This window comes from Aspergillus ibericus, assembly GCF_003184845.1.
Source record: "Aspergillus ibericus CBS 121593 unplaced genomic scaffold BO80scaffold_14, whole genome shotgun sequence".
Taxonomy (NCBI): domain Eukaryota; kingdom Fungi; phylum Ascomycota; class Eurotiomycetes; order Eurotiales; family Aspergillaceae; genus Aspergillus; species Aspergillus ibericus.
Window position 1 is genome coordinate 601,542 of NW_020292112.1, and position 16,870 is coordinate 618,411.

Genomic DNA, 16,870 nt, shown 5'->3' on the forward strand with positions numbered 1-16,870 from the left:
CCCCGCTTCAGAGCTCCGTCATTTCTTTCATTTTGGCGCGGCCCGCCGCCGCCGGCGTGTTTGTTTGTTTGTTTGTTTGTTTGTTTCATTGCACGGCAGCCAGTAGAATCACGTGAGCGCACCCGCAGGATCTTCACCCCCCTAATCACCAGTCCGTACTCCCCACACCAACACCTTTGGATTATACATACTCTTATGCGGCTCCATTTCACCACCAGATCGGACCACAAATATCGCTTTACTTATATCTTCCCTTTCCCTCACCGGTTTTGACATTGGACGCCAGCCCGTCGCCATGGAGCTTATTAGCCAGGGGTCTGAGTATACTATCGAGGATTGCCAAATGGCCCTCAAAACCGCGTTCTTCGAGCGTGAGTACAATAAAACTCTAGCGAAGACTGCTCAGCTTCTGGATGTGGAACGGCGCCGGATCACGCAAGTGGAATATCTGCTTCTGCAAGTTGAGAACGAAAACCTGCAATCGCAAATGGACCAAATCAAACAGGAGTTGGTCCGCGCTAAAGCCGCCGAGCTGGATGTCCGTACTTGGTTGCAGGAGACAATACAAGAGCGCGACCTCCTGCAACGCTCAGCTCACACTACAGCTCATGAAATCAAGGCCCTTCGACGCGAACTCGAATCGATGGGTAACGCAACGGTCGAATCCAGGAGCCTTATCGCCGACAAGCTGCGTCTATCCAAAGAGGTGACTAGTCTGCAGTCCGAAATTGAGAGACTACGATTGCAAGACCCGGAGATCTTGGTCGCAGAGAAACAAACGCTTGACCGGCATATAAACACGCTCGAAGTCGAATTGGAGAATGAAAAGCGGGCACACGAATCTACATTAGCACGAGAAGCCCAGCAGGTAGAACAGATATCAGTTCTATCTTCCAAGCTTGAGGAGCAACGCAAGCACATCGCAGCCGAGGCGCAAAAGTCCGTCCACCAAGGAAACAGCCTGCGGCAGTCGGAGAAAGCTGCTCTAGAGGAAGAGATCGAGGTCTTAAATAGGAAGTTGCAGACGGCGAGGGATCAACTACGTCAGGCTCAAATCAGCATGCAATCCAATAGTGGACCTGCTGAACAAACGAGAAAAGTGCCTCTGAAGGATTTCTCGGGCCGATTTCACCCCGAGTTAGATATCGCGACGCCAGGAGCCGTCCGTGTCAAAGATGGGAAAAAGCAACCGACGGCGCTCCCTGGCGATAAATCGGCCTTTTCTATCACGCCATTTCTGAATCGCACCAGCGGACAGGGTGATAATGACGACGTCACCCATCTCAGTGGTGATGATTCCGCCCTTGAGACTTCTTACCTGGAGGACAGATTACACAAGGTGCCTCAAGCCGAGCCCCAAGAGCACCACCGCCCGACTCAAGCAAAGCCACGCTTGGAGAAACCCAAGTTGGCAGGAGCGTCCAGAAAAGCCAGCAATATGAAGCCAGCAGCGGATGATTCTGATAACGATGATATCGGGTCAATTGGCGCTCTCGTTTCCGGCCACCCGCAGGCCCGGACGAAGAGGCGCAAGCTCGGGGCCCAGAGTAAGATGATCGTAGATGAGGAGGAGGAAGAGCTGGAGCCGGAGGATGTCCGCAAACCAGGACGTAAAGTCGGGTTGAGTACGGGCCGCAACACGCAGGCCGCCCCAAGTGGGCAAACCCGTGGGTTTGGTGGATTTGGGGGATTCTCCCCCTTGAAGCGGGATAGGAAACGATGAGTACCGAGTAGATGTCCACTCCGTGCTGAGTAGCCCGAAACTGTGCTTGTACTTGTTTGTTTCAATGCCCGCGGCCCGTGGCATCACGTGACCGAGCGCGCAGGATCCTCGCCCCCGTGATTTGCCCGTCCGTAGTACTCCACGACAACTGCAGGCATCATGCGCCCTTCCCCAATGGCATCTCCGCAGAACCGCGTCCCTATCAGATCTCCATCGAGCATCGACACATCATTCAGGGGGGCGCCACCAGCGCACTGATGCCATTCGCTCCTCCTGTCGTCCACCTCCTCAATGGCTCCAAGTGACCCTGCGTTGTGCGCCGAACCGCCCACCGACCGGAACGTCAAGCACGTCGTACTCGGCGACCTCCTTTTCCCGACCTGGTTCCAATCCATCTATCCGGAAGATCTCGTCAGTAAGGACACAGACCGGTTGTACGTCTGTCGGTGGTGCTTCTGCTATTCGTGCGACAGCCTCGCCTACGCGCAGCATGCGCGACGCTGCCACCACCGAACAACGCCGCCGGGAACCAAAGTCTACGACCATGGCGGATATTCGGTGTGGGAGCTGGACGGCGAATGTCACAAACTATACGCGCAGAACCTCTCTCTGTTCGCAAAGCTCTTCCTAGACCATAAATCCGTCTTCTTCGATGTCGCGTCCTTTCTCTACTACCTCCTCGTCTTCACCGACCCCAAAGATTCCGACAACTATTACGTCCTAGGATTCTTCTCGAAAGAGAAACTCTCCTGGGATGCCAACAATCTCGCCTGCATCCTCGTTTTCCCACCATACCAACGGAAGCAGCTTGGAAAGTTGTTGATGGGCGTGAGTTACAAGATCAGTTCCTGGGAGCGCGACAGCGGGCTAATCGGCGGGCCGGAGCGTCCGCTAAGTGAGTTGGGCCGTCGGAGTTATACCCGGTTCTGGGAGGAGCGAATAGCCAGGTATCTACTGTTGCGGGTTGGTAAGACCGGGGAAGCCGAGGTGCCTGGGTCCGTGCCGCTGAGGCAGAAATCCCCCAAGCAGTCGAAGAGGAAGCCATCACACGAGCTCGTGACAGTGCAGGACATTGGATTGGCGACTGGTATGTTGACCGAGGATGTCATCACGGCTCTCAAAGGCCTGGGGGTCGTTGAGCCTGCTACGCCGGCTAAAAGGCGCAAGACGAGAGATGCGTCTGGCGAGGCGGGACTGGGCGAGGATGCCGCAACCGTCTTAATTCGAAAGTCCAAGGTCCTTGAATGGGCCCGGTCCCATCATATGGCCCTCCGAGATCCGGTTAGGGATGAGGGGTTTCTGGGTAAATGGGCTCCACATGATGCCGCTGAAGAGAGCAGTGTCGACGGCGGTGAGAGTGATAGGTAGAGGCTTGCTGGCTTTTTGCTCCTCTCTCCTCCCCCGTTAGTTGGTGGTCACCCTCTTGGCGCATGGGGTAGCACCGGGTCGTGTATACCTATGTCTGTACGCTACTGACCGTACGAACCAAGAATCCTGAATGAAACCGCTGTCCGCTTTCAAACGACGGGCCGGATCCCGCGTGCCAGTAGTTTCTTAATCGTATGCCTGCCTGCAAGCCAAGTCAGACTGACAGGAAACCACGTATCCCTTCTAGGAAACATTCCTTACTTCCTTTCTTCGCACAGGCAATCTGGTCGAGTCATGAAAGTATGTCATTACCAGACTCCGACTATATTTTTAGTCTGCGACTTTTCTCAACAGGCCTCTAATATATACTATCCTCCACGCTATACCCTCTTTCCAGTAAATTGTTTTACGACTAGAAGACCCTGACAGAAAGACAGCAATACCCCCCTTCCATTCCAACCACACATCTTCTCGATTCGTTTCGGCACCGTTCGGGCCGCGCCGGCCGGCCAGCAACATCACGTGAGCACCCCCCAACCAACTCCAGGGAAGGTTAATTGATGCTCAGTACTAAATGACTGTTATCGATCCTCCATGGACGGTCTCGCCCAGCAGGACTTCCTCGGACCCCGTGCACAATGGTTATGTGACGGTGACGGTACACTATGTCTTTGCGGGGGCCTATGAAGCGCTCGCACCTCCGGCAGGTGAGCGCCGCCAGTATCGACACGCTCTCCAGTTCGCGCACCTTGGAGCTCCCCCCGCGTGGGACGCCTCGGGAGCGTGATCGCGATCGCTCCTCGACTCCCGATGAGAAGGTACCTCGACTCGCGTCAACCGGCCTAGATCGCCGGCAGTGCTCCCTGTGGGTCCACGACGAGACCTTCTCCCGCGAGGAGATCCTGTTCAATCAGGCCGCCTTCAGTGACACCGGCGTGCAGGTCGGCGATATCATCGAGATCCTGCCCGCGCGCTTCGCCGGCGATGCTCCGCATTCGGCCAAGGCAGAGCTGGGCGCCCGCTCGCTGCGCGGCAGCCATGTCGATTTGACCTCGCTGCTGCCCGCCGATCCCAGGTCCAAATTCAAGACCCCCTTACAGGGCCGATGTCTCTTCGTCGTCAAGCCTCTACCCCAGGAGATCAAGTCCCGCCATTCCAAGCTCGAACTCTCCGTGACGAGCAGCGTGGCCAACATCTTCGGCTTCAAGAATCGCTCCGCCGTCCATATCTCGATCGTGGAGCGGGCGCAATGCTCCGCGTCCCATGTGGACATCTCCTTTCGCGATCAGTACCTGGTCCGCTCCGACATGTGGCGGCTGGTCATGTCGGAGTTGTCGGAGAAGATTGTCTACAAGGGCCAGAAGATCGTCTTCATGGGCAGTATCAAAGCGACGGTCAAGAATATCTTCATTCGGGGCAAGAAGGTCCTTTCCGGTTTCTTTTCCCCGCAGACCATTCCCGTGTTCCGAAGCGAATCCGCCAAATATGTCCTCTTCATCCAGATGTCGCGGGAGATGTGGGACTTCGACTCGGAAGGGACGGGGGACATCCTCTTCAGCAGAGTGATCAATGGCTTCCTACCGGAGCTATTCAAACGGTGGGCTAGTTCCGATGCCAGGCACCTGGTCACCATCGTGTTGTTCACCCGCGTGGAGTATGATCCGTCGGCCATTGGACCATCGTCGAGTCTCAATACCGACTCGTGGACCAACGAATTCACGCCGAACGGAGCTCCAACGCGGGACTTCTATCGCGTAGTGGTCAATGATATGGCGAGTGGCCACTGGACCACCATCCTCGATGAGTTGAAGAAGGACTTCCGGACCTTCTTGCGGGATGTCTCGATCCTCAAGACAACGGACGATGTGAAAACGCCGACCATTGATGGGGTCAAAGTCGCCCCCAAAGCCCAGTCTGCAACCATTGCCGGACGACCCAGTACCGCTCTTCGCGGAAACATTCTCGAGGCGATCCATCTCGCGTCGTCCCACTTGGCATACGATCATATTGATCGCGACATGGTGCACACGGGTACCTCCATTATTGTCATCACACCAGGGAGTGGGGTCTTTGAGGTGTCATATGAGTCTCTAGCCTCGACCACGGAAGCGCTTACGAATCGTGGCATTGCCATTGACCTGGTCTGCCTGAGTCCCATGCCACTTCATTCCGTTCCCCTGTTCAAATACCGCGAGCCCGTGCAGAAATCCCCAAGCCCTTCGTATGGCGCCGACATCCAAGCGGGGGGGTATTCCCCGGAGGCGCGCCTGTCATTTGCAAGCTTGGCAAGCAGGGGGTCCCACCTTTCGCCGAAATCGACCCTGCATAGCTCTTTTCCGGGGATAAGTGCACGGCACTGGTCTTCACGCTTGAGCGAGTGGAACTATGGCATTCCGCATTGGCTCGACATCTCATACTGGAACCCCGAAACGTACCGAGAGGCTCGACGCATCCTGAAGAAGGACCCTAATGCCCCGATTCCCTTTACCGTCACCAAGCAATCAAAGGTGTTCGTCCCGCGTGTGCGGATGTATGAGATTCAGATGATGGGTGTGATGGAAAGCGAACAGTCGAACATCTCCATCCCTTATCTACTCGAGGGGCAGGGAGTCACTCGAAGATCGAATCCTGCGATGGGCCTGAGTCCAGCAAGCTTGAGCCCAGCAAATATGCCTCTTACACGGAACACCTCGTTCCGACACCAGTTGAGTGACAGTCTCCGGCCGGAGCCGTTTCTCCAGAACATAGCCAGTTCCAAGGACGCAATCTTGGCCAAGTCAAGGAAGTCTTCCAATTCCGCACTCACGTGGATGGACCATTACGACGAAGCGGTGTTCCAACCTTTTCCTCACCGGCGTCAACGCCGGAAGCCTCCCAAGCAGAAGCGAACCAGTGAGCCCGAGGTCCAGGTGTCGAATGCTCACGATCGACTGTCTGCCCGGTCGGTGACTCGGTTGAGGGAGAATGAGAGCAATTCTAGCGAACGCGCCCAGTCCACTTTCTCGGCGCCTCGCAATATCGATGCGACTCTGCCAGTGCCCAAGAATCCCGTTTCCACCAGGACGGTATCGCCGAAAAAGCCTGCCCTAAAGGCGCCCTCGGCAACCCGGATGCCGCGGATATCGCGTACGATAAGCTTCGCCCTTCGGGGTCTCAGCGCTACTCCGCCCCGGGCCCAGGCGAGCACGGAAGTCAATGTCGAGCACGCGAAAGGCCAGTCGACATCAAACCCGAAGAAAATTGCCGGCATGCTTGCCGATTCTCGGAGCGTGGATTCCCTCAGCATATCGGACTCGGCGTCCACGAAGACTGTAATCGATCTGTCGTCGACGCCAACAACACCTCAGAAGCAAGCTCATGGCTCGACCATCACCCCCTCGCGACCGATCTCGATCAAGGTCCCCCCAAAGCAGCCCTCTCAGGATCCCGAGCAGGCGGAACGGCCCATCACGGAATCCTTTTCCACCACGACCACGGAGATCCCGATATCCGACGAGGCTCGCCCTGAAAGCCGAACGAAACGGCCGAATCCTAGGGTTACCCTGACCGTGAATGGGAGCTCGCGGGACGCGGCTTCCAAGAGCCCGCAGAGCAAGGCCTTGGCACCCTGGGTTCGCTCGATCAACCCGTGCAATACCCCGAAAGACGTTTTGCGAGACACCAGCTGGTTTGGGCGTTGGCAACATGCCTATCCGAGACCTCCGCATGTTGCCGTGGTCAAGTGGAAGAGCTTGAAATCGCCCGCTATTCTGCCCTTGACCACGGAAGAATTTCCGACGGCAAGCGAGCTCGCGTCGGACTACTTCCAAACGCCCTATCGGGTCTTCCCGAACGACGACGCCGAGGGTATTGAGCCGCCCCGAACCAGAGGCGTGCTTCTTCGCGAGATGATCTCGTTGCGTCTTTCCCATGGCTTCCAGATCGTGGTTGGGAAGCATGTCGTCGAAGTGTCCGGGCAGTATTCGCTGGAAGCGCCCAACGTGTTCGATACCCATAGCCTGGAGAGAGACGGGGCCACCGTGTTTCTGTCCAAGGGAAACACAATCCATCGGCTCGTATGTATCGATGGGGCCGAGATCGAAGTCACCCGATACACCCATCGGAACGCGTCCGTGCTGGCGTCGCCCCAGATCAACAACTTCACCTTGTACTCCCCCGCCATGCGAACGATTCTCAGCCCGCAATACGAAGTCAAGCATATCCGACTGGATTCGACCATGGAGGAATACAACTGGAACTACGCAGATAACTATGTGGCGGGACATCGCGAGTACCTCTTCAGCCCGGCCCAGCAGCTGCAATTCTGGCGGGCGCGCTATGTGCTGATTCCGATGCATCTACAAGTCAACGCTCGGCGCCAACTGCAGTCCTTTAATGAAGACAACGAAGAAGAGATCCATCTGCTTGGGATCAATCAACTCACGCACATCTGGCAGCGGCACAAGTACGTGCCTCCCGAGGAGAAGCTCTTCGACACGTCCAGCAAGAAGCGGGAGCAGAATCCCCTGAACATCATGTATCAAACCCGGAACTCATCCGAAGTCGTGGCGGCCGAGTTGGACCGAATCCTGCTCACGGATCCCGGACTGGACAACTCGCCGGCGCAGCTATTGCCCGAGTCGGAACTGCTGGAGCGGTCCAGCATTGGGCTGTCATCCTTGGCCCAACTGATCCAGGGCGACAAGGGCGTGCGGATGATGGACCGCCGATGGCATTGGCGATTGCATTACAACTGCTTCATTGGCTTCGAACTGACCACCTGGCTTCTCCACAACTTCCGGGATATCGACAGTCGAGAAGAGGCGGTGGAGTTCGGAAACGAACTGATGAAGCACGGCCTCTTCCAGCATGTGGAGAAGCGTCACAATTTCCGGGATGGTAACTACTTCTATCAGATCTCCAGCGAATTCCGCGCCTCGCGCCCGGAATCCCGGGGTGGCTGGTTCCCTCAGATCCGGCCAGACAAGCCCATCGCCTCGACTCCGGCGGGGGATAACCCACGAGACTCGCCCATCAGTGGCCATTCCCGATCGGAGAGTCTGGATGAGGCCGCGCCACAACCGGTCCCGCACACGCCGTCGAAGTTGAAGAACAAGGCGGCCATTATGTTGTCCAAGACGATGAAGTACGATGTCGACCCTCGCAAACGATCGAATCGGCCCGAGGTCATCGACCTGCACTACGATCGGTTGCACAATCCGGACAACTGCTTCCACATCGAACTCAGCTGGATGAACACCACGGCGAAACTGATTGAGGACGCGGTACTCTCGTGGGCCTCCACGGCCGAGAAGTTTGGCCTCAAACTCGTGCAGGTTCCCATTGCGGAGGCTTGCGCGATTGACGAGACGCAGCCTTTCCGCAAGCCGTACCGAGTCCAGCTCAAGGTGCCCCCTCCCAAGGGGCCAGTTCCCAGTCTCTTCCAGGCCGCCACGTTTACACAGCCCGTGGCGCCCGACCGCCATTACTTCCAGAAGGCTCTGCTGCGCAAATTTGACTTTGTGCTAGACTTCGAGGCGCGGTCCGCCTTCCCTGCGGATGTGGAAGTGTCCTATTCGTGGGGCATTCCCGATTACCGGTACCCTCAGTACATCCATCGGTCGGGGAGCATCCTCGCGCAGATTACCGACGAAGGCGACTTTCTGTTCTTGGCCAATCGTCTGGTCAGCACACGAACCACCCCGAGTCGCGATATTCCCCGACACGAGCGCCTGGAGCGCGACCAGTTCCGCACGCGCGCGGGGACCTATGATCCTGGCGATCGCCTCTCCCCGCGCCTCTCCCCCATGGCGCGTCCCGTGCACGATGTCGGTAGCCCTCGCTTCCAGGGTCAGCCAACCCTCGACTCAGCCAACCTCTATCGCGCTCCGGAGCACATCCTGAACGGTTTTGTGGACTTTTGCCGAGACCCCGTCCGACTGGACCAGTTTTACAGTGAGTCTCACGCGCGGCCCACGTCGACTCGGGTCGAGCCAACGTCACTGCTGGAAGCTTCCATCCCGTCGCTGGAGCTGCCCGCCAGCGTGGTCAGTCATCACATCACACTCCCGCCCGGACTCACCTCGCGGGCGTCACACAGTGGCACCCTTCCCACGGTGGAGTCGCGGACTCGATCCCGCGATGAGGGCAGTGTGGGCCGGAGTCCACGGAGTGGTGCGCTACGGCCGCTGATATAGAGTGACATTTACCGCACGATACCCGCAATGTTAGCTCCCTTCGTTTTGACCCTCACGAACCTCATGTCCTCCCCTCATTCCTTGGTTCACCCGTATCTGGGTGCTGCGCGCGCTCGAATCCCACCCACACCGTGCCCTCAAACCCCATGCCCGCAGTTTACCCGCCGGACACGTTTGCGCAGCCCCCATATCCATCCCACCGCTGCCGCCGCTTGCAGAGCCTATCCAAACCTCCGACTCTCTTCCGCTATGTCATGGCCACACTATTTGGATCCCGAGTGCCCATTCCAGGAGGGTCACGAGCAAACGAGCATTTGTAGGGTAACAAGTTCCCCGAGGCTGTGATACTGCCGGGCACACCCAGTCGTGGACAAGTATGTAATCCTGAATATTCACCATCCCCTAGCTGGTACCGTCGTCCAGTCAGACCTGCTGGGAGGTCGGGCGGGAGGGATGTGTTGTCTGCGTCGGCGTCTATCAAGTAGTCTGTCTGGATGTATTTCTCCGATAACCTCTTTGCCAGGCCCTGCGGTATTGCCGGATTGTTGCGGTAGTAAAGATTATCGGAGTTGTAAGACCGGCTGCTACTGGACTGCCGTAGGGCGTTGTATCGGCTGTATATGATTCATAGGGTGGTGCACGATTTCCCGGGGTCTTTGTGCATGTGTGTGACCTTACCCACGCAAAGGCGCGTGGTGCTACGTACGAGATCTTACGAATTGGAGGGGGATTGCCATCTAGACCGATGCGGAAAGAGTAGGACTGGTAGTACGGAGTAGTGGCACTAATATTGAGAACGAGAAGATAGACATACTCCATTACTTGTCTGGTTTCTCCAAGCTGCCGCTCTTTCTCAATACTACTCAATTGACTCCCGTCAAATTGCGGGCAAAGGAATCGTCCGGCTTCCCCGGATATAAGGTTTCCCGGACGGGAGGCATCGGCCGAACAGATCACATGACGTTGCCGCCGCACGTGATGGAGCCAGGTGACGGCGGGAGCCTCACCACCCTCGACTGCACGCGATTTGCATTTTTGCCCCGAGGAACAATGGGAGTTGCTTTTCGGAGCCGGGACAGACTGAACGCAGAGTTCCCATCACCCGCTGCCGTCTTCGGCCCTCTCGTTGGCCTCCCCTCCTCCGCCCGCCATCGCATTGTACTATAGTATCCTCGAATCATGCTGGTGCTCGCTCCCTCGCTCCCAAGTGCTGCAATCGTGGGTCCCTGACCTGCAGCGGCCGGTCTTGCCTTCACTTACGTACCATCCGATCGGCAGGCCGCCATCCTGGATTGGCAGCTCCCCCCCCCCCCCTTCGTTCTTGGAAAAATTCCCGCTATTCTTCTGTTCCTCTGACCATCCGGTTTTCTCCCCGAAATCCCTGTCCCTCATCCCGTGCGGGTGAAACCGCAGGATGTTTTCCACCGTCCTGCGGAGGGCGAGTACGGTCACCTCGCGCTTCACGGCGCGCATTCCATGGCTGAAGACCCTGCGCATGAACTTCATCCTCATCCACTATGTCTACATCATCGCCATCACCTTCATTGCATCGATCATTATTTACCCCGGTACCGATTTGGCCTACATCGATGCTCTTTTCCAAGCGGCCGGCGCCGCCACCCAGAGCGGCCTCAATACCGTGGACCTCAATACCCTGCATACCTACCAGCAGATCATCCTGTACCTGGTCTCCATGCTGACCACCCCGATCTTCATCCATACTGTTCTCGTGTTCGTGCGTCTTTACTGGTTCGAAAAGCGCTTCCAACATGTCGCCAGCGATGCGCGCGCCCTCCGTCATACTCGCTCCCGCCTCCGGACTATAAGTGAAGACAAGGATGGGCAGTCCCCCGCCCGGGAAGAGGCTGGCATCGCTGGCCGGTCCATTGTCGTGTTGCGTGACACCCTGGGTCAGCCAGGCGACCGGCAGCAGGCGAGGAGGAAACCTAGCAAGGAAGACTCGCCGCCTGCGTCGCCCACCGCTGGGGGGCCACCAGACGCTCCAAACGAAGATCCGAGCAGTGCCATCAATCGCAAACTAGGAGTTGGGCTAGGGAGAACTTTGGAAAATATGCGTATGCCAGCACAGCTGAGTCCGGAACACCACATTGCGTTCTTGGAGAACCAGCGGAGGAACAAGGGCGCCCTGCGGATTCCTAGTCCTCGGGAGTATGACAACGGCGGCGTGCCACAGGTCTTGGAAGAGGACGAGGAGGAGACAAAACCGCCGGTCGAGATGTCCAGCAGTTCCTCCGACCCCGAACGAAGCCCATGTGACATCAGTGGAGAGGACGAGGATGGCAAGGGAAAGGATGATGCTGATGACGACGACGAGGAGGACCGACCGCGGAGACTGGATGGCCCGCATATTACCATCAATGAGCCGGACATGATCCACACGAGGACTCGAAATTCCACGTTCCCCCGCTTAGATACTCGTCCCACCTTCCGCGAGACCAAGGGCGACGGCGATCCCTCGTCACTGGTCCGCTCCACCACGCGGCGACCGACGTTGAACAATCTCTTCCGGTCTCTTACCCAGGAACGCGACCGGTCGACCCAGCCATACCTCAGCTGGAATGCCACTGTGGGCCGCAACTCCAACTTTGTTGATTTGACCGAGGAGCAACGCGATGAGCTGGGCGGAATTGAATATCGAGCCTTGAAGACGCTGGCGGTGGTCTTGATCTCATACTATGTCTTTTTCCACATCCTGGGCATCATCTGCCTCGTGCCCTGGATCATGACAACCCACTGGGGCAAAGTGGTCACCGAGATCGGACAGGGTCGCCCGTGGTGGGCCATCTTCATGGCTCAGTCGGCCTTCAACGATGTCGGCTTCACCCTCACGCCGGACTCGGTGGCGTCGTTCCAGACCGCGGTCTTCCCTCTTCTCCTCATGACCTTCCTGATCATCATCGGTAATACCGGGTTTCCTTGTATGCTGCGCCTCATCATCTGGGTCTTGTCCAAACTCACCCGCGCCGAAACTCCGCTGTGGGAGGAACTGCGCTTTCTGCTGGACCACCCGCGTCGGTGCTTCACGCTGCTGTTTCCCAGGAATGCCACGTGGTGGCTTTTTGCGATATTGGTGGCCATGAACGGCATTGATCTGATCTTTTTCATCATCCTGGACTTGAATGATTCCACGGTCACATCCCTGTCCACTGGCATCCGGGTCCTTGACGGTCTCTTCCAGGCAGCGTGCACTCGAACCGCTGGCTTCGCCGTGGTATCCGTCTCAGACCTCCATCCAGCTGTCCAAGTGTCCTACATGATCATGATGTATATATCTGTGTTTCCCATCGCCATCTCCCTGCGGCGCACCAACGTGTACGAGGAGAAGAGTCTTGGGATCTACGCCTCGGAGGAAGATGACTCGGACGAGAACCAGACGCCTCCCAGCTATATCGGAGCGCATTTGCGCAAGCAGCTGAGTTTTGATCTGTGGTACGTATTCCTGGGACTGTTCATCATCGCCATCGTCGAAGGCAAGCGCCTGGAGCAGCAGGACGAGTATTCATTCCAGATCTGGGCGGTGCTGTTCGAGGTCGTCTCCGCGTACGGCACGGTTGGCCTCTCGCTCGGGTACCCCGGTGTCAATGCGTCGTTCTCCAGCCAATTCCAGGTTCTCTCCAAGCTGGTCATCATTGCCATGCAAGTCCGTGGCCGGCATCGCGGCCTGCCCTATGCATTGGACCGGGCTATTCTCCTGCCGTCCGAGTCTCTAAACCAAAACGAGATTGCAGATGCAGAGCGGCGCATGCGTCGCCGCGCCTCCAGCCTCAGCCAGATGTCCATGGACCGTCAGCCATCCCAGCCTCGGCCCGAACACGGGGCCTCGACGAGTCTGGATCCAAAAGATCGGGCGAGCCAGACATGGATGAATGGCGATATTATTCGTCGTCAATCGACCTTGCGGTCGCAGCGCTCCCAGCGCTGATCATTTTGGGTATATCTGTATAGTGGATAGATGCCTTGATAGACTTGGGGTCGGTATTGGTCCGGTTCGACTTCGGAGGCTTGCAAATCCCTTGATCTGTTCTTATTTCCTTTTGATGGTGTTCTTCTAGCGAGTGTCTTTCTTAAAGCGTGTCAGTCTGGTTGTCCTGTAACAACTCCAAACTACCCTGTAGCGTCCGCCGGGATTTCGCTTGTTCCGGTCCCGATCCTGCCCCGGACGGCCTTTGCCTCTTCCGTAATTCCGCGTCGGCGCCGCTCGGGCCGTTGCCCGCAGCCACACCCAGCAACTGCCAGCTTCACGCCCTCACGGACACGCGAGTGCAGCCGCAGAATTTTCCTTCCCACCGGTCCCTCTTAGGAGTCCTCACGGATCCCAATTCATTGCCAACTTCTTTACCTGCTGCATTGAACTCCACGCCGCCTGCGCCTTGCGTCCGCTTGCGCCGGACGATGCGGTGATTGGTTTTCTCTGGCATCACCCCGTCCAAATCCCTTCCCAGCGACCCTCCCCATTTTTGCAGAAGCCTTCGCACGTTCGACCACCACGCCAATCGCTCGACTCGCTCGACGTCACGTTGGTCGCCGACACATTTTGGAGGAATGCAGTCATGGCGCAGCAGAGGTGGTCACTGCCTCTTTTGCACCTTCCAGTGGGTGTCGCCTCCCGTGAGGCGGACCTTTGCGACATCTCCGGTGCTGCAGAGGAAATCGACCAGGAAAGCTGAGAATAAATCCGATGGCAGTGCTCCGGTCAAGCGGTCCTCGCCCGCGCCGTACTCGTCCAAAAGGAACACCCGGCAAACGCTCGCAGCAAAAGATTTCACCGCTGTCGTCTCTCACGCCTTGGATATCTACAAGCAGACGTTGTCGGATCAGCATGATCCCGCATTGGCCAGTTGGCCCCGGTTCGAGCGGACGATGCTGAATGCCTGCAAGATGGATGAGCGCGCGAAAGGCGTGGGTCCGTTACGCCACGTCAAGGATACGCTGCTCAAGGCCTACCTTCGGAACGGACTCCGGGGCCTCGCAAATGAACTGGAGTATCACATGTACGCGGAGGATATCACCACCAAATACGCGGCGCCGAATCTCGAACAACAGAAGAAAGTGGCGGATTTGCGACGGCCAGCAGAGTGGTACCCCCAAGCACGCGCGGTGCAGCGAACCATCCATTTGCACGTTGGACCGACAAATTCAGGCAAGACATACCATGCACTGAAGCGGTTGGAAAAGTCCAATCGTGGCTTCTACGCTGGGCCGTTGCGATTACTGGCACAGGAGGTTTTCCACCGGTTCCAGGCGAATGGGACCTCCTGTAGTCTCATCACCGGGGACGATGTCAAGCTTCCGGAGGATGGGAAGCCCTCGAAAATTGTGAGCAATACCGTCGAGATGGTTAGCTTGGGAGACCAGTACGAGGTGGGTGTCATCGATGAGATCCAGATGATCGCGGACCCTCATCGAGGGTGGGCTTGGACTCGTGCGGTGCTCGGGGCGCGGGCCACGGAACTTCATCTTTGCGGTGAGGCGAGGGCGGTACCCTTGATCAAGGAGCTGGCTGCTCTGACGGGCGACAAACTCGAGATCCACCGCTACGAACGTCTGAACCCATTGAAGGTTCAGAATCAAAGTCTCAAGGGTGATCTGAGGAATCTCCAGAAGGGAGACTGTCTGGTGGCATTCTCTCGCGTTGGTATCCATGCGTTGAAGGCCGACATCGAAAAGACCACCGGCAAGCGAGCGGCCATCGTTTACGGCAGTCTGCCGGCTGAGATCCGGACCCAACAAGCCCGTCTGTTCAACGACCCTGACAACGACTACGACTTCCTCGTTGCCAGTGACGCCATTGGAATGGGTCTGAATTTGAGCTGCAAGCGTGTCATATTCGAAACGGTGATCAAGCGAGTCCCGGGCGGGCTCCAGAGACTCAGCGTACCCGAGGTCAAGCAGATTGGGGGACGGGCTGGACGATATCGATCTGCCATGCAGCAGGAGGCCGATGGCTCGGGTGACGAAAACATCGGCTGGGTGACTTCCTTGGAAGATATCGATCTTCCCTATATCCGCGAAGCAATGGAGTCTGAACCCCCTCCGCTCGTGTCGGCCGGTATCATCCCTCCGGACTCGGTCTACCAGAAGATTGCGGCATACTTCCCGGACAATATTCCACTGGAATATCTGATCAAGCGGTTGATGGTGGTCTCGCAGGTTCACCCCCTGTTTTTCTTGTGTGATCCCCGGAACCAGCTGGAGAATGCCGAGGTCATTGATTCCGTTGACGGATTGCGGATGGCAGACCAGCTCACATTCATGGCCTCACCCATGCACACCAGGCTCATCGCGGGGCGCGACGCTGCCGTTGCCTTCATCCAATGCGTCGCCGACCATTCTGACGGTCGCTTGTTAGATATCGATGCACTCAATCTCGAGATTCTCGAAGAGCCTGTGTCCGGTAACAAAGAATATCTCAACGAATTGGAAACCCTGCATAAGTCGGTCATCTTGTATCTGTGGCTCAGTTACCGGTGTGGTGGAATTTTCACGGATAGAACGTTGGCTTCCCATGTCAAGCAGCTCGTGGAGGAGCGGATGGTTAGGGCATTGACCGAATTCTCTGCCAACAAGAAGCTCCGAAAGGATGCCTCTCTCCGACGACAGATTGCGCTGCAGAAGCAACTGCAGGAGGAGAAACAACTGCTTGCCGACGCAGACGTTGACTCATATGGCACCGAAGATGAGAATGCGGCCGTCGATCTTTCCGCTGAGGAGGAATTGGAGGAGCAAGTGGGAGAGCAAGTGGAAGAGCAAGTGGAAAAAGCAGCTCCCGAAGCACGAGCTGCTTAGATATTTTCTCTTCGTTCGACTCACCTCTTCGCGACTCCTATCTCTGTCTCGCCTTCTCAATCACTAATTCCGCCCGTCTTCTCGTGTTCTCTGCCTCCCTTCGAAGAAACGAGCTGGATTACAGTTGCCAGCGATAATGCAGACCGTTAACCCAATACCTACTGCCACGGAACAAGAGTAGAGTCAATATCAGGAACCCCTGTACACTCCGCGAACCATTACGTTCAAGCATCATGCCGCCTGTACCGACCTCTGGACAGGTCATTCAACAGTGATTTCAATACTAATCTTCAGGACAACGGAAGACCCCTTCCTTTTAATCCTAAAAATATCCTTTTTTCGGCCTGCTTTGTTAAGCAGGGCATGTTCATATACTATCACATCTGTTAACTTGGTACAGCTGCCGGCTCTGCTAGCGTGCAGCCACCGAGTCATAGCATATACTGAAGATGATTTCCGGCGGTAGGCACTGACCTATCTGTAGCTGAGATGGTTTCTGTCTATACACTGGATCCGGCGTCTCGTACATTTTTTTAGACGGACCTAGAATTATACACTCTCTCCGCTTATGATCGCCGTTCCACACAATTTTAATCCAGTGTGTTGGGACGGGCAGGACAGTCACATGGGTGCAGCATTCTTTTTCTCCTTCTAATTTGGGTACATCGCCACAACGTGCATACCCAGACTAGGGATAGTAAGAAAACTCGAAGACTTTGCAGCACAGATTCGATCACGCCATGAGCCTTCTTCATGGCAGGACTGAACTGACTGTGATTTGACTTTGCACTCTATT

At 56.7% G+C, this 16,870-nt stretch overlaps 5 protein-coding genes across 5 annotated transcripts; all 5 read left to right on the forward strand.

Annotated features, from left to right (window-relative positions):
- The first annotated feature begins 192 nt into the window (after nt 1-192).
- Nucleotides 193-1,853, forward strand: BO80DRAFT_43172 (uncharacterized protein). Its single transcript, XM_025720762.1, has one exon. The coding sequence runs from the start codon at nt 296-298 to the stop codon at nt 1,721-1,723; it is 1,428 nt and encodes a 475-aa protein (XP_025576574.1). The 5' UTR covers nt 193-295; the 3' UTR covers nt 1,724-1,853.
- A 161-nt stretch (nt 1,854-2,014) lies between these two features.
- BO80DRAFT_454382 (putative histone acetyltransferase (MysT1)) lies at nt 2,015-3,091 on the forward strand (the record flags this gene model as incomplete). Its single annotated transcript, XM_025722069.1, has 1 exon — nt 2,015-3,091. The coding sequence occupies one exon, from the start codon at nt 2,015-2,017 to the stop codon at nt 3,089-3,091; it is 1,077 nt and encodes a 358-aa protein (XP_025576575.1).
- A 564-nt stretch (nt 3,092-3,655) lies between these two features.
- iml1 (GTPase-activating protein IML1) lies at nt 3,656-9,506 on the forward strand. Its single transcript, XM_025720775.1, has one exon. The coding sequence runs from the start codon at nt 3,757-3,759 to the stop codon at nt 9,265-9,267; it is 5,511 nt and encodes a 1,836-aa protein (XP_025576576.1). The 5' UTR covers nt 3,656-3,756; the 3' UTR covers nt 9,268-9,506.
- Nucleotides 9,507-10,568: 1,062 nt separating this feature from the next.
- BO80DRAFT_424163 (potassium ion transporter) lies at nt 10,569-13,459 on the forward strand. The gene has a single exon (XM_025719214.1). The coding sequence runs from the start codon at nt 10,682-10,684 to the stop codon at nt 13,208-13,210; it is 2,529 nt and encodes an 842-aa protein (XP_025576577.1). The 5' UTR covers nt 10,569-10,681; the 3' UTR covers nt 13,211-13,459.
- Nucleotides 13,460-13,709: 250 nt separating this feature from the next.
- Nucleotides 13,710-16,205, forward strand: BO80DRAFT_43267 (ATP-dependent RNA helicase SUV3). The gene has a single exon (XM_025720794.1). The coding sequence runs from the start codon at nt 13,831-13,833 to the stop codon at nt 16,072-16,074; it is 2,244 nt and encodes a 747-aa protein (XP_025576578.1). The 5' UTR covers nt 13,710-13,830; the 3' UTR covers nt 16,075-16,205.
- Nucleotides 16,206-16,870: the final 665 nt, after the last annotated feature.